Source organism: Cetorhinus maximus, chromosome 10 (genome assembly GCF_964194155.1).
Source record: "Cetorhinus maximus chromosome 10, sCetMax3.hap1.1, whole genome shotgun sequence".
Lineage (NCBI taxonomy): Eukaryota > Metazoa > Chordata > Chondrichthyes > Lamniformes > Cetorhinidae > Cetorhinus > Cetorhinus maximus.
This window is the reverse complement of record NC_135888.1, coordinates 42,068,403-42,094,694: the sequence shown is the minus strand read 5'-3', so window position 1 is coordinate 42,094,694 and position 26,292 is coordinate 42,068,403. Positions and strand designations below refer to the sequence as shown.

The following is a 26,292-nucleotide window of genomic DNA, read 5'->3' as shown; positions in this document are numbered from 1 at the left end:
ATCGGACTTTTAGTGGCTCCTGTCCAGAGGCCAGGGTTTCAGTGCTAGAAAGAATAACACACAAAATATGAAAATGATGGTCAAAAATAAAAGCAGCTGATTCACCAAACCTGCCCCATATTCCTGATGGCCAGAACATCACTGACTGAACAGTTCCTCCCTCCCTCGCCTCACAGCCGTGTTATCTCCTGGAAGAATCAGAGAGAAAAAAAAAAGAAAAAAGAGAATTCTTAACAATTCCTCCCTTCATACCATCTAAACCGGTTTAGGAGATCACATGATCGATTTGACCCATGTGATCACCAATCTGCGGTTGTTTGTTGTTTGGAGCCACTTTGAATTGTTGCCTGATATCTGCCCGATGTCTGATAAATACAGAAGTCACTGTAATTATGTTTCTCACAATAAAATCTCTTCTTGTTCAAGTTTTTTGTTTTTATCAGCTGGAAGCAAGATGCACATTTTTGGTTTGGACCTAACTTCAAAAATTTTTGGTGTGTCCTTGGGTGAAGCCCCAGCAGCTTTGTTGACCTTTCACATAGTCAACGCTATTGGTTGATTATCTGTTAGTTGGTTTATCTATCAAACATAGCATGGGAGCAATGTACAAGCTCTGGTGAAGCAATGCCTCTGTTTTATTAAATGCCTAGGATGCCCCAGCACCTGAGAACCTTCCTCCTTCTTCCCAGTATCTCTATTTTGAGATTTGTTTCCTCATTTCTGCCTTTCATTTCTTGTTGAAATTAAATCACTGGAAACTAGACATGAGTCAACATAAACCTTGCTTTAGTGATTGCATTGTGAGTAATACTTAAATAAGATAAACTTACCGATACCTTTGCTGTCACTTACTCTGATTATGAGCATCTACCTCACACACATTGGAATACTAACCCAGCGCCAACCTTACCTGGGAGGACGGATCTGTTTCTCATAAGCTAAATGGTTATTAAGTTGATTTTATTCCCCAATCTGATAAACCAGAAATGATTGTTTTTCCTTGATGCCTTCTCTCCGAGCAAATTCTTTTTCCCCAGCTATGCCACTGTGAAGCATTGTCGGACGTTTTCCCATATTAAAGATGATATGTAAAGCAAGTTGTTGAAACTAAGCTCATGGAACATTTGTCAATCTTATAATAATATTGTTTTCAGAGCTCTGGACAAATTGACTCCAGTCACGAATACTCATTTTTCAGATTTAATGGAGGTGAAGTTGTTCTCAAATGGAAAAATAATTAGGTGGGGTGTAAAACAGGCTGCCGATTCACTATGGCCATTTTACACTCCTGCCCAAGACCAGTTTCATCCCTGCTGTCTTTTAATTCTACCCATTCCCTCATGTGCCTGGTCCACTCTCTTAAAAACGGCCATAAAATCCAGGCCCATTGTCAGTCAGTTCTGCATTTGAGAAGGATAGATAAGTGAAGGTGTCTCTCCAAAGTGATTACACTGTTGGCATCAAGAAAATCTTTTCATCATGGGTGAAACTGTCCTTTATTTATAAAACTTTATTTGGATCTTGAAGCCTTTGTCTGTTAGAGTGTACCTGCAACTTCCTGTCATCAAACCAATGGGGCTTGGAAGCTCAGGCTTTATGTCTGCTTCACAGCACCATTATGCAATCTAAATCTGATTTGTCATTATCTTGCATGTGTTTTTGTTGAACCTGTGACTGCTTGTGGCTTTAGAGTCTTCACGCTGGAAACAGTCGCACGCTTTTCAGTTAGTCAAATTCCTGACTTAGTTGGCATTCTAACAAATAGTTTTCTTTGGCACTGCTTTTAGGATTATTTCCTCCACCACCGCCTGCCTTCACGCCGTCAGTAAGGTGACACTCTGATCAGGCTGTTCTAAAGCCTCACTTGATATTTTGTTAACCAAACATGAGGAGAATAATTTTTTTAAAAATGCGATGAACAGCCTTCAAAGAAATTATCCTGAAAATCCTGGCTGCGCACGTGAATTGCAATTAAAATAATTTCCTTGCCTGCCAGTTTTCACATGTAGCATAATTTTAATGTCGCCGGAATAATCAGAACCAATGATATCTTTTTTATTGAAAAAGCTGTTTACGCATCTAAAACCAGATTCATAATTCTGTTTCTCTCCTGCGCAACCTGGCCAAGGAAATATCATATTGAGTTATTAAAACAACTGCAGTGTACAGGGTTGTAGCAGTGTCATTCTCTGCGGTGACAGATGAGATTAGGTCCATGTCATGCCTGTAGTATATCTGGACTATGCAATACTATTCCTGTGAAATAAATCAAGTTACAAACCCAGCAACTATTTCTGTAGGTTCAGTTTATGATAACAAGGTCCTTATACACAACGGAGACATAACATGGTGCAGCAAATTTTTCTCATGGACAGATCATGGCAAATTATCCAGCATAGTTAATACAAGTATCCACAAGATTAATAGTAAAGAAAGAAAGGAAAGAGAAAAAGAAAGAAAGTCATTATTGCAATGCAGGAAATGCAGCAGAGAATTTGTCCACAGCAAGATCCCTCAAACAGCAATGTGATAATGATTAGGATTTTTAGTGATATTGATGAAGGATAAAAACAACAACAAATTTGACTTAAGTCATCCAATATTTTTTATATATGACCACCTGTGAGATTAGACAAGGTCTCTGTTTAATTTAGCATCCAAAGAATGGTACCTATGGCAGTGTTGCCACTACCAACCTAGATTTTGTGCTAAAATCTATGAAGTGGGGCTTGAACTCATGACCCACGGAGAGGTGAAGAGTGCTACCCACTGAACCACAGCTGACACCTTAACTAAAGGGCTTCTAAAATTTAAAGAGGCTAGCTTGGATTTTCAGGCCCTGGTAAGATTTTTTCTTGCTCGGGAAAATTGTAAGAAGCACATTTTGCCCGAATGCCATTGTGGTATATATAGAGTGTTAAAATCAAAAGATTGATGAAGCTGTTGTACTAAATTAACAGTCACCTCCATCTAAATGGGGTCCATTATCAGACACATTAGCTGTGATAAAGGAGCTCATGCAGCTTTAATACTGTCCATTTGATTGCTGCTTCACCCGGCACCTGTGACCAAGAGTTAAATGAGGCTTTAGATTACTTGAAGTCTAAATGGGAAGTTTTGAACTTCAGTAGGTCTATTAAAAGCCAAGCTTCCTCCCAGATGGATAGATGTAATACATTATTTAATTTCTTTCCCATTGCTACCATATAGTCATTGATATCTAATCTAGATAAAAATTATATATGCACAACTTCTGTGCATAAAATAAAGATGATCAAGCTGGGTGTGATCCTTGAAGAAGAAATCCCAGTGAATTATTAATACAGCATAATATTTAATTTTAAAATAGTAATATAAAAGATGAAATGCAATTGGAAGATGCCTTACTTGTCCAAGTCCCGTTCAAATCCCCAATCTATGAGATTCCAGCCACATTTGGACTGATTTTCAAAGGGACATTTCAGGCTTTCATTGTCTAGAGTGGTGTCCTGGAATTACTTTTCTGACCGCCCATGTTTTTGTTACCTCCAGACTTGGTTATTCAAATACTCCCCTGGCCAGCTTCCCAACTTCCACTGTCTGTAAAATTAAACAAATCCAAAACCCTGCTGCTCCTATTTCAACTCACAAAAGTCCTGTTCACCCATCACCCACCCATACATCCCTGATCTACATGAACTTCAGGTCCAGCATGCACTGAATTTAAAATTCTCATGCTTGTGTTCAAATTCTTCCATGACCTTTCTCTCCTCCTCCCCCCCCCACCCCCACCATGATCACCGTAAACTCCTCCAGCCCTAGAACCCTCTGTGACCTCTGCGTTCCTCCAATTCAAGCCTCTTGTACATCACCGATTTCTTTGCCTCTTTATTGGCAGCCGTGCCTTCGTTGACTAGACCCCAAGCTCTGAAATTCCTTTCCTAAACCTCTCCGCCTCTCTATGTCTCTCCCCACCTTTAAGACACTCTTTAAAACCTATCCCTTTGACTAAACCTTTGGTCACCTGTCTTAATAACTCCTAATGTGGTACAGTGCTACTTTTTGTCTGATAACACTGCTGTCAAGTGCACTGGGACATTTTACTATCCAAAGCATTGCGTAAATACATGTTGTTGATGCTGATGGGCATTCAAGCTTAAATACACAGTTACACCCATAATTGTGAGCCTGAGTTTTTATTTTAAAAAGATGGATATACCGCTCCGAAACGTGAAGCTTGGATGTCATCAGTTTTAACAAGCGGTAACTCTATTGATCCCCCTTTCTTTTTCAGAAACATTTACATCATCTCCTTCAGTTCCACGTCCCATACACGAACCAGTTCGATGCAGCTGCTCAATGCAAGGAACAGGGTTCTCCTGCCCAAGTGGGGTTGGAGGTCACCCACCACAGAAGAAAGTAGTGACGGGTGATATTTTGGTGGATATTACAGGCCGCAATGTTTCCGAGTACATTCTGCACACTTCCGACCGCTTCCGACTTCACAGGTTTGTAGGTTTGCTGCTATGCATCTGAGCATTTATCCCTCTGCAGCAATAGATTGTTGGTTTATGTGTTGGGCTCAGTGATTGATCCTATAAATTTATTCAGCATGTATCTTGGACAGGATGATCTGGTGAGTTAGAACACAATTCTCTAATGATGATTAAATGACTGAATATGAATGCCCAGTGCCCACTGCAGAAATTCACAATGAAATATACTTGAGCAGCTTCATTACAGCTCCAGATGGGTGTGAATGCACAGTCCTAAAACTGCCCAACAATTCAGCTTTTACTGCAGTCTAATTGAGAATCATGTACACAGAGACCATGAAGCTGCTGATATCGACTCCACATAGCAATGCTCCATCCGGATCTACATGGCATGAGGTCTGTCCACCTACATAATTCATCAATGTTCTGTTGTGCATTGCACCCTCACCCTCACCCAATTCTAGATATGCCCAGCAAAGGAAATAGTTTCTCAAAAATATAGAATCATGGAATATTACAATACAGAAGGAAGCCATTTGGCCCATTGAGTTTGCACTAGCTTATTCCGAAGAGGAATCCAGTTAGTCTCTCTCCCCCATTCTTTCCTCATTTGCTTGCAATCTTTTTTCTCTTTCAAGTATCGATTCCTTTTTTAAAACTATTGTTGTATCTGTTTCCATCACCTTATCAGGCACTGCATTCAAAATTGCAACCACTTGTATAAGTAAATTTTTCCTCCCATTGCTTATGGTTCTTTTGCCAATCATCTTAAATCTGTGCCCTCTGCTTGTTCACCCTTCAGCCATTGGAAGCAGTTTCTCATTATTTACTCTACCTTTAATCTTTATGGTTTTGAACATCTCTATCAGATTTCCAGCTAGCCTTCTCTGCTCTAAGGGGAGCAACCTCAGCTTCTCCAGTCTATTCACGTAACTGTAATCCCTCTCCGTGGAATCATTCAATTAAATCTCTTCTGTGCCCTCTCCAAAGCCTTTACATCCTTCCTAAAATCCATCTGTTCTATCAAATCCATTTATCAGTTTGAATACCTCACCACTTTCAACCTTCAAAACTCAAACGGAATACAAGCCTCCAACTTTATGTAACCTTACCTTACAATTTAACCCTAAAAACCTTGGTATATTCTGATGGATCTCTCCTGTGCCACCCCCCCCAAGCCCCGTATATCTTTACAAAACTGAATGTAGTGCTCCAGATGGGTCCTGACCGAGGGTTTGTACAGTCGACACATCACTTCCTCACTTTTATATTCCAACCCTTTTGCGATGAAGACAAATATTCTATTAACCTTTCTGACTTTTTTTTAACCATTGCATCAGCTTTTATTGGCTTGTGAACATGGACACACAATTCTGTTTGCTCCTGCAAAGTTTCCAGTTTTATCCCATTAAGAAAATATTCCAGCTTGTCCCTCTTGAATCCTAATTGGATAATGTCAGTTTCTCAACTCTATCTGCCAGTTTTCCACACAAACTTATACTTTCTATGCTGCATCTTTTTTTAATTCATTCATGGGATGAGTGTCGCTGGCTAGGTCAGCATTATTGCCCATCCCTAACTGCCCTCGAGAAGGTGGTGGTGAACTGCCTGCTTGAACTGCTGCAGTCCATGTGGTGTAGGTACACCCACAGTGCTGTTAGGAAGAGAGTTTCAGTGACAGTGAAGTAAGGGTGATATAGTTCCAAGTCAAGATGATGTGAGGTTTGGAGGAGAACTTGCAGGTGGTGGTGTTCTCATGTGTCTGCTGTCCTTGTCCTTCTAGAAATCAGTGGTTGTGGGTTTGAAGGTGCTGCCTAAGGAGCCTTGGTGAGTTGCTGCAGTGCATCTTGTAGATGGTCCACACTGCTACTGCTGTGCATCGGTGGTAGAAGGAGTGAATGTTCGTGGATGGGGTGCCACTCAAATGGGCCGCTTTGTCCTGGATGGTGTCAATCTTCTTGAGTGTTGTTGGAGCTGCACTCATCCAGGCAAGTGGAGAGTATTCAATCACACTCCTGACTTGTACCTTGTAGATGGTGGACAGGTTTTGTGGAGTCAGGAGGAGAGGTACTTGCCACAGAATTCCTAGCCTCTAACCTGCCCTTGTAGCCGCAGTATTTATATGGTTAGTCCAGTTCAGTTTCTGGTTAATGGTAAACCTCAGAATGTTGATAGTGGGGGATTCAGTGATGGTAATGCCATTGAATGTCAAGGGGCGATGGTTAGATTTTCTCTTGTTGGAGATGGTCATTGCTTGGCACTTGTATGGCATGAGTGTTACTTGCTACATGTCAGCCCAAGCCTGGATATTGCCTAGGCCTTGCTGCATTTGGACATGGGCTGCTTCAGTATCTGAGGAGTTGCAAATGATGCAGTACATTGTGCAATCATTAGCGAACACACCACTTCTGACCTTATGATGGAAGGAAGGTCATTGATGAAGCAGTTAAAGATGGTTGGACCTAGGACACTACCCTGAGGAACTCCTGCTGTGATTTCCTGGTACCGAGATGAGTGACCTTCAACAACCACAACCACCTTCCTTTGTGCTGGGTATGACTCCAACCAACAGAGAGTTTCCCCTCTGCTTCCCATTGACTCCGGTTTTGCTAGGGCTCCTTGATGCCACACTCGGTCAAATGCTGCCTTGATGTCGAGGACAGTCACTCTCACCTTACCTCGGGAGTTCAGCTCTTTTGTCCATGTTTTGACTAAGGCTGTAATGAGGTCAGGCGCTGAGTGATCCTGGCAGAACCCAAACTGAATGTCAGTGAGCAGGTTATTGCTAAGCAAGTGCCACTTGTTAGCACTGTTGATGACCCCTTCCATCACTTTACTGATGATCGAGAGTAGACTGATGGAGCAGTAATTGGCTGCGCTGGATTTATCCTGCTTTATGTCACAGAATCACAGAATTTTAATGGCACAGAGGGAGCCCATTCAGCTCATAGTGTCTGCACCGGCTCTCCAAATGAGCATTATGACCTAGTGCCATTGCCCTGCCTTTCCCTGTACCACTGCACATTGTTTCTATTCAAATAATCTTCAATGCCATCTTAAATTCCTCGATTGAACCTGCCTCCACCACACTTCCAGGCAGTGCATTCCAGACCCAAACAACTCGTTGTATGAAAAAGTTTTTTCTCACGTCACGTTTGCTTCTAATGCAAATCACTTTAAATCTGTTCCCTCTCGTTCTTGATCCTTTTACAAGAGGGAACAGCTTCTCCGTATCTACACTATATACAGGACATCCCTGGGCAATTTTCCACATAGCCGGGTAGATGCCAGTGTTGTAGCTGTTTTGGAACAGCTTGGCTAAGGGCGCGGCAAGTTCTGGAGCATTGTTGAGGTTGAGGATATTTGTGGAGTCTCTTCCTCCAGTGAGTTGTTTAATTATCCACCATCATTCATGAATGGATGTGACAGGATTGCAGAAGTTAGATTTGCTCTGTCGGTTGTGGGATCGCTTAGCTCTGTCAATTGCTTGCTGCTTACGCTGTTTGGCATGCAGGTAATCCTGGATTGTAACTTCACCAGGTTGACACCTCAGTTTTAGATATGCCTAGTGCTGCTCTTGGCATGCCCTCCTGCACACTTCACTGAACTACGGTTGATCCCCCGACTTGGTGGTAATGGTAGAGTGGGGGATATGCTGGGCCATGACGCTACAAACTAGTTGAGTACATCTCTGCTGCTGCTGATGGCCCACAACACCTCATGGATGCTCTGCCTTGAGATGCTAGATCTATTCAAAATCTATCCAGTTTAACACGATGGTAATGCCACACAACAGGATGGAGGGCATCTTCAGTGTGAAGATGGGACTTCATCTTCACAAGGACTGTGAGGTGGTCACTCCTACTGATACTATCTTGGACAGCTGCATCTGTGGCAGGCAGGTTGATGAGGATGAGGTCAAGTATGTTTTTCCCTCTTGTTGGTTCCCTCACCACCTGCTGCAGACCCAGTCTAGCAGCTATGTCCTTTAGGACTCAGCCAACTCAGTTTGTACTGGTGCTTCCGAGCCACTCTTGGTGATGAACATTGAAGTCCCCACCCAGAGTACACTCTGTGCCCTTGCCACCCTCAGTGCTTCCTGCAAGTGATATTCAACATGGAAGAGTACTGATTCATTAGCTGAGGTTGGGGTGGGTGAGGTACGTGGTAATCAGCAGGAGTTTGACCTGATGCCATAAGATTTCATGGGGTCCAGAGTCGATGTTGAGGACTCCCAGGGTAACCCCCTCCCAACTGTATACCACTGTGCCGCCACCTCTGCTGGGTCTGTCTGCCAGTGGGACAGGACATATCCAGGGATGGTGTTGGTGTTATCTGGAATGTAATCTATGAGGTATGATTCCGTGAGTATGACTGCCAGGCTGTTGCTTGACCAGTCTGTGAGACAGCTTTCCCAATTTTGGCACAAGCCCCAGATATTAGTAAGGAGGACTTTGCAATGTCAACATGGCTGAGTTTGCCGTTGGCATTTCCGGTGACTAGGTCGAGGCCAGGTGGACCACCCGGTTTCATTCTTTGTAGACTTTGTAGCAGTTTGATGCAACTGAGTAGCTTGCAAGGACATTTCTGATGGGATTTAAGAGTCAACCACGTTGCTGAGGGTCTGGAGTCACATGTAGGCCAGACAAGGGTTAGGTCGGCAAATGTCCTTCCCTAAAGGACATTAGTGATTCGGATGGGTTTTTACAACAATCAACAGCAGTGTCATCGTCATCATAAGTCATTTAATTCCAGATTTTTATTGAAATCAAATTCCACCATCTGCCATTGTGGGACTCAGACCGGGTCCCCAGAGCATTACCCTGGGTCTCTGGATTACCACACCACTGCCTCCCCTAACTATGCAACTTACAGTGCCTCGTGATCAAGCAATGTTGATTTATCTTAATTGTTTCTTACAGTTGATGGAACACAAATTCCCTGAATAGTTACTTGGATGCCTGCACCAGTATGTGCTGCAAAGCAAACATGGTCTACAAACATGGGAAGCAAAATTTTCCCTCCCTGATATCTCCCTATAGGTCAGGCCGGAGAACAACACGAGTGTTTCACTTGCACTGTGGAAAGACTCCACAATTTACCTAATAATTTCTGAGACCTGAATGAGTTGGACTGAATGAGCACCTTGCGGAGGCAACAGAGGTCTTGGCCACCAGCTGGAGAGCCAGTGTCGCCTCTTCCCCGCATCTTGTGCCACTCGGGCATTTGACAGGCCTTCCCCAGGGATCAAGGACCCCAAGGGCAGAAATCCCACCCGCCAAGAGCTGCTGGCCAGTCAGAGGCTGCCAGCTGTTCTGTACCTAGCAGCACCACTGGGGAAGTATTGGCTGCTGCTGGTACTACATAAGACCAAGATCTCAGCTCAAGGAAGGATCCAGGCACAGGCGTGTGATGACGAGAAGGCAGGTGCAGAGGAGATGGGGAGGCGAATCAGTAATGAGGGCATGGGGGTCACTTTCAGCAGGCTCCCCCTGGTGACAGGTTCCTCGATCATGCACTGAGTGCCTTTGAACGAAGGACCTCCTCCCGGAGCCTGCAAGCAAGCCCACCAGGGTTTGCTTGTTGTGCTGCCACATGGCAAAGCCCCTTATCCATTGCTGGTTTAATACCAGCAGTGGTGGGATGCGGCCCTTCAGTGGGCATGAATTTCCCACTTAAGAGCCTCAATTGACAGCGTGGTGGAAAGGCAGCCCACGTGCCTTCCCACCACGGACTTAATCGCAGTGGGGATAGGAAGGCAATGTGGTCCCCATCCGCCGCCCTGCCATCCAATTAAATGTCCTAGGGGTGGGCACAAGATTTTGCCCTTAATGTACAGGCTGCAAGGACACTGAATGCTAGATAGCCTCATTGAGTGCTGCATAGGTGTCCCAGCAACTATAACCTTTTGAGGGAGGGAGTTCCAGGTTTTTACTGCTCTTAGTTGGGTGGGAGGTGGTGGGAGCATCTCCTGATGTTCTCCTAAATGGCCTAGCTCTAATTTTAAGATTATGTCCCCTTTGTCTTGATTTCCCTGCTATTGGAAATAATCTCCTCATATTCAACCCTATTAAATCTTTTTAACATTTTCAGTACATGGATCAGATCACCCCCTCAATCTCCTATACTCAAGGAAATGCAACAAGTTTATACAATGAGTAGAGTGGAACCTTATTCCATCTGGAAATGCTTTGTGTTGAATTTAATTGCTCAAAATGGAAAAGTTATCTCCATTCCTCAGTGGTAAAATTATTTTCCATTAGAAGCATTTGGTCATTTGATTTGAAGTAATGAGAAAGAAGCTTGTAAATTGTGCATCCTTTTAAAACAAAACTATAATTCAACTGTGTGTTTTAGTGATTTTTAACAATTGGAATATGTTAACTCAGTTAAAAATGCATAGATAGAATATTTTACTTTGATGTCTATCAAAAAACGAAACCAGCATCTGATTAGGTCTCATTCCAGTAAGATCTGATTATTCTTTGTATTTGCTGCATGACAGATGATAATAATGATAATACTCTCTACCCGTCTTCCTGAATTTAGCTCACGTTAATTCCTCCTCCTATGTGCTATTATTTTCTCTCTAATTACCCAGGTGCAGAGCAGGGGAAAAACATTTCCTCATAATTTCTCTACTTTTAACTGAAGGTGTGTCTCAATATTTTTTCTTAAAGAGACACTAATATAGTGACATTACTCAGTTGAATGATACTATTGCTCTTGGCTGGGATTCTGTGCGCAGAGAAATAGAACCAGAAAATTTTGGAAATGCTCAGCAGGTCAGGCAGCACCTGTAAAGGGAGAAACGGAGTTAATGTTTCCGGTCGATAACCTGGTATCAGAACTGAGAAAAGCTAGGGATGGGGCAGGTTTTAGGCAAGCACAGAAACATGGAAAGAAGGGAGAGCAAAAGGGCAGGTCTCTGATAGGGCGGAAGGCTGGAGAGATTAAATGCCAAAAGGGATGATGGTGTGAGGCAAAAGAAGTTGGTAAAGTGACAAGTAAAGAAATAAAAGATGTGTCCACAGGAGGTGTGAATGGGAATCATTGCCAACAGTTGCTGTCTGAAAAAAAATAGGGGCAGAAGCTGTGATCTGAAATTGTTTAATTCTGTTGAGTCTGGAAGGTTGTTAGGTGACGAATTGAAAGATGAGGCACTTGTTCCTCGAGTTTGCATTGACCTTTATTTGAACAGTGTAGGAGGCTGAGGTCAGAGTGAGAGCGGGATGCAGGATTAAAATTACAGGCAATCAGAAGCTAAGTACCATGCTTAGGGACTAAACTGAGGCTTCCGACAAAATCTATCATGCAATTTGCGTTTGTTCACCCGAATATTGTGATCACATCGTGAGCAGCAAATACAATATACTAAATTGAAAGAAGTACAAGTAAATCACTGTTTTATCTGGAAGGAGTGTTTCGGATCAAGGGCGTTAGGAAGGGAAGGGGTAAGAGAGCAGGTATAACATCTCCTGTGCTTGCTTAGGGAAGTTGAGGTGAGAAGGGGAGGGGGCCTTAAGGGTGACTGACGAGCGGATCAAGATATCGCAAGAGAATGGACACTTCCGAATGCTGAAAGTGGAGGGGCAGATGTGTTTAGTGGTGGCATCATGCTAGAGATGGCGGATGATGATCTGTTAAAGGGTGAAGCTGATGAGGTGAAAGGTTGGGGCAAGGGAAACCCTCTCATTGTTCTGGGAGGAGGGAAAGTGTGATAAATGGAAAGGATCCAGTCAAGGGCCCTGCCAACCACCATGGGGTGGGGAGGTGGGAAATCCTTGGTTGAGGAATAAGGAAGCCATTATTAGAAGCATTGGTGTGGAAGATGGCATCGTCAGAATGTGACAAAGACAGAAAAACTGGGAGAATGAAAAAGAGTCCTTACAGGAAACAGGGTGGAAGGAAGTATACTGAAGGAAGCTGTGTGCCAGTGCATTTTAGTTAATATTAGTTGATAGCCTATACCCAGAAATAGAGATGGAAGATAGGAAGGGAAGAGTCAGAGATGAGTATGTGATATCAAGGAAAGGATGGAAATTTTAAGCAAAGTTGATGAAATTTGAGTTCAGGGCAAGAGCAGGAACCATTACGGTTCTTAATGTACCAGAAAAAGAGAAGAGGTTGGAGACCTGAGTTGAACTGGAACAAAGAATGTTCCACATATCCCGCGAAAAGACATGAATAACTGGGATCCATATGGTTTCTCATAACAGCAACTTTTATTTGGAGGAAGTGAGTGGAGTTAAAGGAGAAGTAGTTCAATGTGGGAACAAGTTCAGCCAGGTGGTGGTGGATGGGGACTGGCTGAGCCTCCATTCAAAGAAGAAGCGGAGAGCTCTCCGACTCTCCTGGTGGGGGATTGAAATGTAGAGGTTGCATGTCTATGGTGAAAAGGAAACTATTAGGGCAAGGGTGCTGGAAGAGACACAGATGTAGCTGGGAAGAGACGAGACAAGGGAGAAAAAATAGAGTCAAGGTGAGAAGTTCTGAGGGGCAAGAACAGGCTGAAATGGGTCTAATAGGGCAGTCCTGTTTGTGAATCTTGGGAAGGAGGTAGAGGCAGACTTTTCGGTGTTGGGAGATTGGTCATGGAGAGCAAATCTATAGTGGAGGTGAAGCCAGTGACAGTCTTGGAAACCATAGTTTGATGTTCTGCGATAGGGCCATGGTCCAAGGTGGGGAGGGTGGGTGGGGATGTAGGAGAAGTGACAGAGAGTTGGTGTTCAGCTTCCGCTAGATAGAGCTTGATTCACAAGACAACAGCAGAACTAACCTTGTCAGCAGGTTTGGCAGTGTTAGGAATAGGCCTGACAGAACTGACTGCAGCAAGCTGAGAGGGAGATCGGTTAAATTGAATGCAGAGAAATTGAGGTAGCCAATGTCACATCAGCAGTTCTCAATGATGTTATGATCCCAGCTGATAATGCTGCACAAGTCAGATCCCAGAGTGAAACCTGGCTTGATAGATCCTAACTTTTTTTTAGAAACCATGGAAGGAAGGCTACTGAACAAATTCATGGGAGTCTGCTGATGCTTGAATAAAATATTTATTAAAGCGAGAAAAAATTAATTATATTACACCAAACGAAAAGGTTAGAAAGATCTTAATACAAGTACAAGATGACGATTCAAATTCCCACTAATCCTTTATCATACACAAACCTGTGAAGGGTTACCACTAGCTTGACGCAAAGGCTTCTCCCTTGGGACTGCAGAGCAAACAAATGAATTCCCTAAACTCAGTCTTCCAGTAGCACCTCTGCTAAACTGATCACTTTACTGAGTCCTAGAACTGATTATTCAGTTAACGACTGTCCCAATAGCCTTGTAGTTTTTCTTCTTAGAGAGCTTGAAATTGCTGTCTTCTCTCTCTGACACACTGAGCTTCTCCTCTCTCAGCTCCCATCTTTTTTTGTGTCTGTCACTGAATCACTGTCGCCCAGCAACAGTAAAACTTTTCTACTTTGTTTTTTTCTCAGAATCACGGAACTTTCAATCCTTTTTAAGCCATCTCTTTAACTGCAGGGGTTGTAGAACTTCATTAAAATGTATATATACAAACAAACCCAAAAGACCTGAAATCTTTCAGCCACAGTCTTTCCAGACGCCCAGGCACCAAGGTTCATAAACAAAACCTAAGTGAAACTGAAACCATTTTTACCTTTCTCAACACACAAATATATATACAAATTCAACTTAAAATTATACATTGCTCATAACAATGAAAAGATCTAGAGAGGGTGAGAGGTCAGAGGGAAGGGTCCAGGTTGGGAGATAAAAGAGGCCGCTGTCCGGGGTGGGGAGGACTCCTGGTCAAAAAAGTGGGTGTAGAGGTGAAGGCGGCAGAAGAAGACATCAGCGTGTGCTAATCTTGAAATTCATTGAGGTGGGGGTCCAATCGAGGCCTTTGCCAGGGACTAATCATTTGAGGTCAGAGGGTATAGTGAAAACACAGCAAGGGGTAATATTGGAAGAAAGGATGGGGTCAGAAAAAAATGAAGGGCAAGAAGGATCCAGAGGGATTGTTGAAGCTTGTGAGGATCCTTGACACCAAGGAGGAAGAGAAATGTATTTTTGTTAAAGCACCAGATGAGGCAAAGGATGTAAAGGAACTTCAAACTTTACAGCTTTGTGCTAGAATGAGTCGGTGCACCAGAAGAAAGAGTTTGAGAGAGCGACGGTGGATGGCATTGAACATGGATCTCAGAGTGTACCGAGAGCAATAGTTTGAGGAAGGCTGAATGTCTTGGAGATATTTGTAATCACAGGTGGATCCAAAACTTGAAAGGCGTTATTTCATTGGGAATCTTCGTGGAATAAACCTGAGCTGGAGACTCTGACTTATTCCGTCTGGATTCCAACTGAAGGGACTTGATTTAGAAAGAACATAGCAAATACAAGCTTCTGCCTCTTGGGGCTCTGAGTTTTGAACAACAGATATTAAATTTAATTTAATAATGCCTGCAAGGTCAGATAATGAGATCGATAAAGAATTAATACTCAGCTGATGCCAAATGTGGCCTGTGTCGCTGATGGATAGAGAAGAAACTTTAATGATTCCCTTTGGAGCCAGATGTTCAAGACAAGCATCAGTATCACAGTAATTTGGGGTTAGCTTAACTCAGCTGCTGGCATCCTGGCCTCTGAATTGAAAGATTATGGCTTCAAGTCTCGCTGCAGGTTTTGATCACAGTCTATATTGATATTTGAAACAAAAGCAAAAAATGCTGGAAAACCTCAGCAGGTCCGACAGCATCTGTGGAGAGAAAGACAGAGTTAACGAAATGTTAACTCCGTCTTTCTTTCCACAGATGCTGTTGGACCTGCTGAGTTTTTCCAGCACTTTTTGTTTTTGTTTCAGATTTCCAGCATCCACAGTATTTTGCTTTTATCTATGTTGATATTTCACTGTAATGCTGAGACAATGTTATGTTGCTGAAGTTGCCATCTTTTGGATAATGCAGTAACCCATTAGTAACCAGCTGCCCAGGTGGATAGTCATGATCCCAAGGCACTACACAGCCAACCACAGGGAGTTCTCATGGTGTTCTGGCTAATATCCCTCGACCAACACCATCAAAAACAGATTACCTACTGATTGAATCGCTGCTTATGGAATCTTGCCTCGTGGACAGTGGTCCCTGCGTTTGCTTACATAACATTGACTGGATTTTTACAGTACTTCATTATTAGAAAGGTAATGTGGGATTTCCTGAGGAGATGGCATGGTGCTATATAAAATAAACCTCTTCGCTCTTTGTCTAAGTGAACTCACTCCATTCAGAAACACAAATTCAGGTTAATGTTGTTAAATGAATTGGTGGTCAGGGATTGGGTGGAACTACTTTTGTCTTGATACCTGATCCATTTGTTTGGGCTTTTGAGAAGCAAGTGTTCATTCTATTTCCTAAATCTTTACAAACCTTGAGAAGAATTTTTCTTTCTTTGGTCAATGTTGAAAGGGGAGGCGCGGTTAGCTCAGTTGGCTAGATGGCTAATGCATGGGTCAAATTAATGTCAACAGCACGGGGTCTGATCCCAGTTCCGGCTGAGGTAGACTTTAGGGTCTGCTTCCTCGCCTGTGCCGTGGTAAAATCACAGCCGTGGTTTGGCAACCCTCAAATCGAGGATGTTACTCAGAGGAGAGAAGTGGAATGCAGAAAGAACTGTTTCTCAATAACCAGTGTGATTTAATGATCAAGGAATGAAAGAGAGAGCTTAAAAATGTTCCACTGGCTAAAAAATAAATGAACTGTAGAGAAATGAATATTTTTACTACTGAACCTTTGATCATCTTGAAGGTTAGACCCATCAGCTCTTGAGCACCAATAATCCATGCTGGCTGTTTTTGCTCATTGTGGGGGAAGCTAATAATTGCCTTGTGCATCCAAGTTTCCATTTAATTTATTTTGATTTTCTCAGGTATGGAGGGCTGACATTTGGCAATGTGCTCAAATCTATCCCAGCGTCCTTCAGTACAAAGGCTGCTCCAATGGTGCGAAAGATTGCAGTGAGGAGAACTGCACAGGTAGGGCAAGATGCTGCTTTTCTAAGGTTAATAACATATGTTGCAACAATCTGCAGTATCTTAACTACACTCGAAAACATATGCATGCAAATACATACAAATATAAAACAAGGTGCTAGAGTGACAGAAGCAAACACCATTTTGTTTCAAGTTACAACATTGCGACTTTATGGCCTTGATGTTTACAGGGGTGGGGGAAGTGGTGTATTTTAGCTCACCCTTCACTGTATCTGGCACTCTGCAGCAGAAGCCTGTCGGAAGGTCCTCACCCAGGGATTTCAGGGACATGGTGATCCTGTTGAGCTGAACAGCAGGGCCTCACTTTAATAAAGGTTGCTGTAGCCCTGCCTGACCTGCTGCCTGAAATTGCTACTTGACCAGCAGGCAGGAGACTGCAGCAGGTGTGGTCAGATCGGGAGGCAGTTGGAAGGGAAGGGAAAGAGGGGCTTGGGAATTCCAGGGCTGGGGTTGCCCAAGGACCTGCGGGATCTGACTCCAAGGCTTCTCCTGGTCCACCAGGAACTCAAACAGTGGCAATTTTTAAAAACTTACCTTGGCACCTCCGGACAGGATTCTGCTGCAGAGTGCCAGATACAGAGCAGGCCTCCCCCTTGTCTTGCTGCATGTTATGTCATGATGCCAATGTTTGCTGATGATTGCACAATGTTCAGCACCATTCGCAACTCCACAGATATTGAAGCAGTCCATGTCCAAATGCAGCAAGACCTAGACAGTATCCAGGCTTGGGCTGACAAGTGGCAAGTAACATTCATGCCATAAAGTGCCAGGCAATGACCATCTCCAACAAGGGAAAACTCTAACCATCACCCCTTGACATTCAATGACACTACCATTACTGAATCCCCAACTATCAACAGCCTGTCATTACCATTGACCATCAAATGAACTGGACTAGCCATGTAAATACTATGGCTACAAGAGCAGGTCAGAGGCTAGGAATCCTGCAGCGAGTAACTCACTTCCCACCTCTGCTGACTCCCCAAAGCCTGTCCACCACCAACATGGCACAAGTCAGGAGTGCAATGTAATATTCTCCACTTGTCTGAATGAGTGCAACTCCCACAACACTCAAGAAGCTTGACACCATCTATGACAAAGCAACCTGCTTGATTGTCACATGATCCACAAACATTCACTCCCTCCACCACCAATGCACTGTGGCAGCAGTGTGTACCATCTACAAGATATATTGCAGGAACTCCACCAAGGCTCCTTAGACAGCACCTTCCAAACCCACGAGTGCTATCATCTAGAAGGACAAGGGCAGCAGATAGATGGGAACACCACCACCTGGAAGTCCACTCATCATCCTGACTTGGAAATATGTCGCCGTTCCTTCACTGTCGCTGGGTCAAAATCCTTGAACTCCATCCCTGATAGCACTGGGTTTACCTACACCACATGGACTGCTGCGGTTCAAGAAGGCAGCTCACCACCACCTTCTCAAAGGTGATTAGGGATGGGTAATAAATTCTGGCTTAGCCAGCGATGCCCACATCCCATGAAAGAATAAAGAAAGACTGCATCAGTCTCCTCCCATATGTCATGGTGATACTTACAGGGTGCAGCACCCTACCTTGCTGCGTAGGTCCTTATTTGGGCTACACTGCCAGAACCCTCTAAATTTATCCTGTCACCTGAGGCCCTGCTTCAGGTTGGAATGACAGTAGAACTTACTCAACAATGGCCATGAAGGTATTAAGTGATGAGAGTTATGTAAGAAATTAACAAATGGAGTGTAGATTCACCTTACATCATCTTTGCACAACTTCTTAAAGCACTAACATCAAAAGGTCACGCCTGAACAGGTTGGCAAAACCGGAATAACCTGCTGGGGTAACTTTGGAAATTGTGCAGTGCATCTTTCTTAATTGGGGCTAATTTATATTTAAAAACTGCTGATGACTGGCATCAGAAATGTCAGCAAAAAATTTATGGGAAGTGATGTGAGCAAAGAAGCAGCTAGATAGTTCCATACCCCCACTTTGGCTTGGCTTTGCCCCAATTTATGCCCATTTTGTTTGGATAAAGCTGATTGCAAAATCTGATTAAAGTTTTACTGTGTCTAATTTGGGTTTCAACAAATAAGTATGAAAATGGTAGAAAGAACAAAGGATCACTGATCTATGAAAAACAGTCTAGAGAACAAATGTCTTGGTTGAAGAAAGAAGTGCTTTTGCTGAACCATTGCAAGGATACATGATAACAAGCCAAAAAAAAAACAGCACATTGAACCTTGGCTAGTGTCTTTTTATCATTTACTTGACCAGAGTGATGTGACCCATTAAATGTCACGGCTTAGTAGGTGTAACTAGGCTATACTTGGTGCAATCAGTGACACTCAAAGTCTTCCCGTACAACTTTATGGGGCATCAGATGTGCATAAGAAAGTAGGTGTTGCCCACAAAGTAAAATGGTTCCTCCATGTATGTGTGCAGTGGTACCTCCACAGGAAGCCAGCAGCCTGTGAAAAGATAGATTTAGCACCGCTGAGTGAATAGGATGGTTTCAATTCTACGCTATGATGTGGATACATTACTAGAGGGTGAAATAGTTCACCTGGAGCTGATACCATAGTACTGTGTCAGTTATTTAATTGAGTCTTGTGGAGTGTTGTAATTGGACTTGCTGTGCACCAGTTACAGTGCACCAAGATGCTGTCCTGCTCTGACCATAAGATTGGCGTGAAGCGCAAGGATTAAGCAGCAATTCCTTCACGCTTGGAGTTAACTTATAACTAAAAATATTGTCGCTGGCATTGTTGATATGGCAATTGACAGATTTCTGATTTATTGCAGAATGAAGGGTAAGAGGTAGGCCTTGCTAACTGACTTTGCTGATGGGTTGGAGGAGGCCTGATTCTATAAGTCAAACTCATGCTCATTTCACCTCCCTGAGAATCTTTCATTGCCCTTTAATAGGAGGACAACAGCTGAAGAAAATATATTTTGGAAGTAAAATGGAAACAGTTGCAATCTGACATTAACACAAACGCAAAGATGAGCATTTAACTAACTCTGCCCACATCTATCTTTTATTTGTGTAGGCGTTTTACAACAACAAGGGTTATCACAGCATGCCAACCTATCTGAACACCCTGAACAATGCCATTCTCCGAGCCAACCTGCCCAAGAGCAAGGGCAACCCTGCAGGATATGGTAAGCCCAAAGGATCATATGAATAAACCCTTTGATACAGAAGTCATTCTGAAGTTAAAAGCAAATCCCTGTTGTCTCTTGCTGTTGATACAGATGATGAACTAATGAAATTGAATATTTGGTCAGTAATGGTAAAGTCACTGATATCAGCAGTCAAATTCTGCAGATACAGATATGGTACAGTTGAATTTATTCAAGCTTCCTTGATTCAGTAACTGAATTTGTTGCATTTTGTTGAATTGTGCACAGATTTAATACAAATGTAGAATTTTCTGTAACCTCCAGGTTAAAAAATTCCCCTTTCATCTCTGGAACCTGATTCTGAATGAAGCCTAAATTGAAGATCATCCATGTCTGTTAGCTGCAAAAAAAAGTCACTTGAGACAGTTTTTACCTAGTTAATGGTTACAGGTTCATAGCTCAGACCTTGCTGATTGACATAAAGCTGCCAATTTCACCCAAAGACCACACAGATGGGTGTGGAAAATTAAGTGCATGCAGCAGGAGGTTAGACTAAAATTTGTTATTGCGGAGAACCTTCACTCTGCATCTGATTTACTGCACACTCAAGGTACCTGAAATGAGAGATTTTTCAGTTCTACAAAGTTGACGTTCCTTGCAGTGGCTGCAATCTAATCACCACCTCCCCCACCACCCTCCCTCTGGGAGAGGGCTGGCAGGTGGGAGGGCCAAGGTGACCAACCATCCCTTATTTTGTGGGATTGTCCTATATTTTCAACATTTGTCCCGCTTCCTGTACAAAATCCACAACCCCCTTAGAATGTCATTTGTCCCATATTCTGTAACCTCTGTGGCCAGAACCCTGAAATCTGGAAATAATCAGTTGTCTGGAGCTTTTTTTTCAACCAGACCCACAGTTCTCAGGCTCGCCACTTGTAGCAGTGCAACAGCCCTGGATTCACTGAATCGATGCTGGCAATGCAGCTGCTTCAAGCTTTGCCTTTCTGGTGATGGCCGCTCTTAAAAGGTACGAGGAGCTGGGACTTTACCATATGGGAGTGACGTAAGTCACAAGAACCAAAAAGATCTTGAATAAAGTAGTTAGAAAGGATCAAAAATGTAACACATACCTAACATGATGTTCAAACCAAATCAGACACCTAAACCAGGCTGATTTGCTTGACTATACACAGGCTGGTACGATACAAACAAGTTTCTAAATAAAGTGTTTGCTTGTTCCATAACTCTGTTATCAATTTTAGAGTAAAGGGTTAACATTAGAAGCATACATGATGCTGATCTAATAATGATGTCAGATCACATGACTGAGAAGTAGGCGAGATCTGGAAGGAGGAGAAGCTCCAACCTCATGTAGAGGTCCAAATGTGTAAATGCTTGCTGTAAATAAAGAGTAATGGCTTTGAGAAACTATAGACTTGAGCAGCATACTCTGGGAAAACGGACAATCCCCCAAACTGCCGTTTGGACCCCAACCACACAATGAAACATTAATCACAGCACTTTTGTTGTGTTGGAGTGGAGAAGAGGGGCAGTTAACTTTGTGCTCATTATGCTGTTGATGTCTGTATTACTGAATGGAAATGTCCCAACTTTTTGCATCATATCAATTATTGTTAAATCAGGTGGGCCGACCATCTCTGCTCCATTCATAGGAGACTTGTTTATGGGGTTATGATCTAATCTCCCAACTCACTCTTGTAATTGTTGTTTCTAGCTTCCAAATAATCTGCTTTAATTTCCTGGCAACTCCCTTACATTTTCCCTGAGGAGAGCGGGTTAAGACAAGAGAATGTCATGGAGGGGAGCCTGGTATTCATAGCATCAATGAAAGCCCTAGAGCGTTAACAAAAGAGCTTCCACCAACGATATGGGGATAACTATGTCTCCACAACACTTTGTGCTTTCTTTTGCTGGAGATAAAATGGGCAAGATGGTGGAAGATGAAATTTAATACGGATACTTGACATTGGAAAAAAAATGGGTGAATCACCGTGTGGCGCCATTGAAGAATGCTACTGAACTGTATGCTGAAATAGTAGCCTGTAACTTGGAGAATGTTATGGTGTACTCTGGTCAGAGCCCGCCTTTGTTTCAATTTGGTCAACTTGGCACAAGGGTAACATTTAAATCCTGGGGATAGCGCAGAGAAGTGCCAGAAGGCTCCTTCCTGTATTTATCTAGTGACCTTACAGAGCAATACCAAAGTAATGTCACTGTATTGAGACAAAATACTGTTCGTACGGAACTAATCGGTGTGCCCTTCTGAGTGTTATAGTATGCTTTTAAGGGATAGCAGCATGCCATCACTTTAAGGAAAGTGTGTTGTGTGATCCAGCCTCAGTTTCACTTCAGCATGGAGCAGAACACAGACAGCCAGCACCTCAGCTCTGATCTCTTCAAGCTTTCTGTCCATGCATATCTGTTCACATGTGCCTGTTATTAATAAATGAGCTCACCATATGAGCGCACAATCCCTTATGAGTGATTGGTGCCTTTATATCATTATAATACACTCAGCATGGTGTTTAGCAGTAGTTCCACCTAAACGACATAATGCTCAGCATGGCGCCAAGATTAAGCACAGGTATGACATGGTGAGCAGTCTTAGATTATGCTACATGGCATGAGATGACCCTCGACATTATAGTCAGACCACAACGGAGTCAAAGCATTGGAGAATATTGAAATTGCAGTGTGCTTTCTTTTTTTTCATTGATGGATGAAGGCATCACTGGCTAAACCAGCATTTATTGCCAACCCCTAATTGCCCTTGAGAAGGTGGTGGTGAGCTGTCTTCTTGAACCGCTGCAGGTCATGTGATGTAGGTACACCCACAGTGCAGTTAGGGAGGAAGTTTCATGATTTTAACCCAGTGACAATGAGGAACGGCGATATATTTCTAAGTCAGGATGGTGAGTGGCTTGGAGGGGAAGTTAACTTGTAGGTGGTGGTGTTCCCATGTGTCTGCTGTCCTTATCCTTCTAGATGGTAGCAGCCGTGGGTTCGGGAAGTGCTGTCTAAGGAGGCTTGATGAGTTCCTGCAGTGCATCTTGTAGATGGTACACACTGCTGCTACTGTGCATCAGTGGTAGAGGGAGTGAATGTTTGTGGGTGGGGTGTCATTTAAGCGGGCAGCTTTGTCTTGGATGGTGTCAAGCTTCTTCAGTATTGTTGTAGCTGCACTCATCGAGGCAAGTGGAGAGTATTCCATCACACCCCTGATTTGTGCCTTGTAAATGGTGGACAGGCTTTGGGGAGTCAGGAGGTGAGTTACTTGCCACAGGATTCCTAGCCTCTGACCTGCTCTTGTAGCCACAGCATTTATGTGGCTAGTCCAGTTCAGTTTCTGGTCAATGGTAATCCCCAGGATGTTGATAGTGGGGGATTCAGTGATGGTAATGCCATTGAACATCAAGGGGCAATGGTTAGATTATCTTTTGTTGGAGATGGTCATTGCCTGGCATTTGTGTAGCACGAATGTTACTTGCCACTTGTCAGCCCAAGCATGGATGTTGTCCAGGTCTTGCTGCATTTGAACATGGACTGCTTCAGTATTTGAGGAGTCGCAAATGGTGAGCATTGTGCAATCATCAGCGAACATCCTCACTTCTGACCTTATAATGAAAGAAAGGTCATTAATGAAGCAACTGAAGATGGTTGGGCCGAGGACTCTACCCTGAGGAATTCCTGCAGTGATATCCTGGAGCTCAGATGACCGATCTCCAACAACCACAACCATCTCCCTTTGTGCTAGGTTTGACTCCAATCGGTGGAGAGTCTCCTGATTCTCATTGACTCCAGTTTTGCTAGGGCTCGTTGGTGCCACACTTGGTCAAATGCTGCCTTGATGTCAAAGGAAATCACCCACACCTCACCTCTGGAGTTCAGCTCTTTTATTGCTGTTTGAACCAAGACTGTAATGAGGTCAGGGGCTGAGTGGCCCTGTCAGAACCCAAACTGAGCATCAGTGAGCAGGTTATTGCTAAGCAAGTATCACTTGATAGCACTGCTGACGGCCTCTTCCATTACTTTACTGATGATCGAGAGTAGACTGATGGGGTGGTAATTGGCCGGGTTGGGTTTATCCTGTTTTTTGTATACAAGATGTACCTGGGAAATTTTACACACAGTAGGGTAGTTGCCAGTGTTGTAGCTGTACTGGAACAGCTTGGCTAGAGGTGCTGACTGCACAGAAAAGTTTTGAAACAGAGTGCAGAGATAGCACTCAAGTAAAGAGCTGCTAAGCAGACGATTCCTCGTGGTGAGATTGCAGCGCATAGCCTTTCAGTTCAATGAGTGGGGCAGTGTGTCACGAAAACCAGAAAATGACAATGATGTGTACGACGAGGCGAAGAGCGGTGAATGCATGTTTCACACTGTCAATCTCATGACAAACACAGACATTGTCACACCATCTGAAGTGTTTGCCAAGATCCAAATTATCTGCTCTAACAAAGTTGGTAACTACTCATTATTGACCAAGATTGACTCAGGGGCAAGTGCCAACATACTACCTCTGCGAATTCTAAAAGACATGTATTCATAGACATGGAAGGCCATGACAAAACCTATGGCTGTGAAACTCTCAGCATACAATAGTTCACTGATTCAATGCACAAGTTCCATAGTGCAAGTATAATCAATCCTCCTGCATGCCACAGATGTTCTACATTGTGGAGCTGAAGGGCCTGGTGATCGCTGGTGTACCAGCATGCCATGACCTCACACCAGTGACAATCCACAGTAGTCAGATTTTACAAAGCAGATCAACTTCAGAAACTACTCCTATCACCTCAGTTCACGACATAGCATTGAAATATCCAGAATGTTTTGATAAAATTGGCAGTTTCAAGGGAGCTTCAATGTTATACTTGGAGGAGAAAGCAAATCTGTCGACTGATCTAGCACATTTTGCACAGCATAAATACCAACAGCCACAAGAAGAAATGGTGAAAGATTCCACATTATAGAAACTGCAGAAAATCATCATGGAAGGATGGCCTGATTCAATTCAACTTGTCTACAAACACGTGAGACCATTTTGGCCTGACCGGGATGAGCTAGGTGTCTCCTGGGGAGTCATTTTTAAAAGCAGGCAGGTCACCGTACCAAAATCTTCATCACTTTTACATGGTCATAGATTGGATGAGAAGACTCACAAGCAAGAGAGTCTATTGGCCGGGTATGAACAATGACATTGAAGTTATTGTCAAGAAGCAAGTCATGTCAAGAGCATATACCAAGTCAACACAAGGAACCATTGATTTTTCATGAAGTTCCTACCCATACTTAGTCCAAAATCACATCTGACCTCGCTCATGTCCATGACACTGACTTCATCGTCATTGTCAACTACTTTACCAAATGCCCCATTATTCGACAATGCACAATACATGATGCACAACTGTCACACGCACTCTAAGTACTATTTTCAGTTTATTTGGTGTGCCTATAGAGATCATTACCAATAGCGGTCTGTAGTTTATTGGTAAATCATTTCAGGATATGTGAGAGAAGTGGAATATCGATCACACTACATCTTCTCCTCATTACTCTGGATCTAACATCCTAGCTGAATGAATGATTCACATGGTTGAAATCCCTAATTCTCAAATTTAGGCAGACCAAGCAAGATCTACACATTACAATGTTACATCTGAGACTGACACCTGTAAGTGCAACTATTCCATCACCGGCAGAGCTCATGTTCAGCAGACCAGTGCGTACCCATTCTTACCCATTCTACTCTCTCAGAAACCGGAGAGCAACTTTTAAAACTGCAAGAGAAGATGACCAACATGCACAATTGTGAATGCAGAATTACGAAGTTTACAGTTTGGACAAGTTCACACCCCAGGATCCCACCGAAGGTATGTTCCAACAGCCATGGTGACCAGGATTTGTTCAGAACCAAAGTCCTATGAAGCCATTACACATAAAAGTACAACGGCAAGGCATAACTGAGGGCAAATCAGATCTATTCCAGTTTCTCAACCACCATGCAATCCTATCGCATCTAGGACAAGATCCAAAATGCAACCAGAATAACATCCAAGAATGACAATCCTAGATATCATTGTGTGCGAATAAAAACACCTCCAGACAAGGCTACCATTACAAGGCATGGGCATACCAGTAGATTACCCCTACATTTTAGAGACTCATAGATTCACTAGACATATACACTTATGTAATGGTAACTAGACATGAACATGTATTGTAAATAGTTATACTTGATTGAAGGGTGGGAAAGTGTCTTTGAAAAGAAAGGGGGATGTTGTAATATGCCTTTAAGGGATGGCAGCATGCCGTCACTTTAAGGGAAGTGTGCTGTGTGATCCAGCCTCAGTTTCATTTCAGCCTGGACAGAACACAGACACTCAGCTCTGCAGTTGTGATGTCCACAAGCTTTCTGTCCATGTATATCTGTTCACATGTGCCATTCTTAATAAATGAACCTACAACATATTTGCACAATCCCTTATGAGCGATTGGTGCCTTTATATCATCATAACACACACGACAGTGAGTCCCACACACTGGGGAACAGGAACATATTACACTGCTGTTTTGGTGGGGAATAATTGAATGCCTTCATACACCATCTTTAAAGATAATTTCT

At 43.2% G+C, this 26,292-nt stretch overlaps 1 protein-coding gene across 7 annotated transcripts in view; it reads left to right on the top strand.

Moving 5' to 3' along the window:
• The window catches only part of abca2 (ATP-binding cassette, sub-family A (ABC1), member 2), a 576,571-nt gene that overhangs the window by 471,471 nt on the left and 78,808 nt on the right, over nt 1–26,292 (top strand). For all 7 annotated transcript variants that reach the window (XM_078550348.1, XM_078550347.1, XM_078550346.1 and 4 more), the window contains 3 exons: nt 4,274–4,487; nt 16,404–16,509; nt 19,577–19,688. In XM_078550348.1, coding sequence (XP_078406474.1) covers nt 4,274–4,487; nt 16,404–16,509; nt 19,577–19,688 — 432 coding nt within the window. The remainder of the gene's footprint in view (nt 1–4,273; nt 4,488–16,403; nt 16,510–19,576; nt 19,689–26,292) is intronic.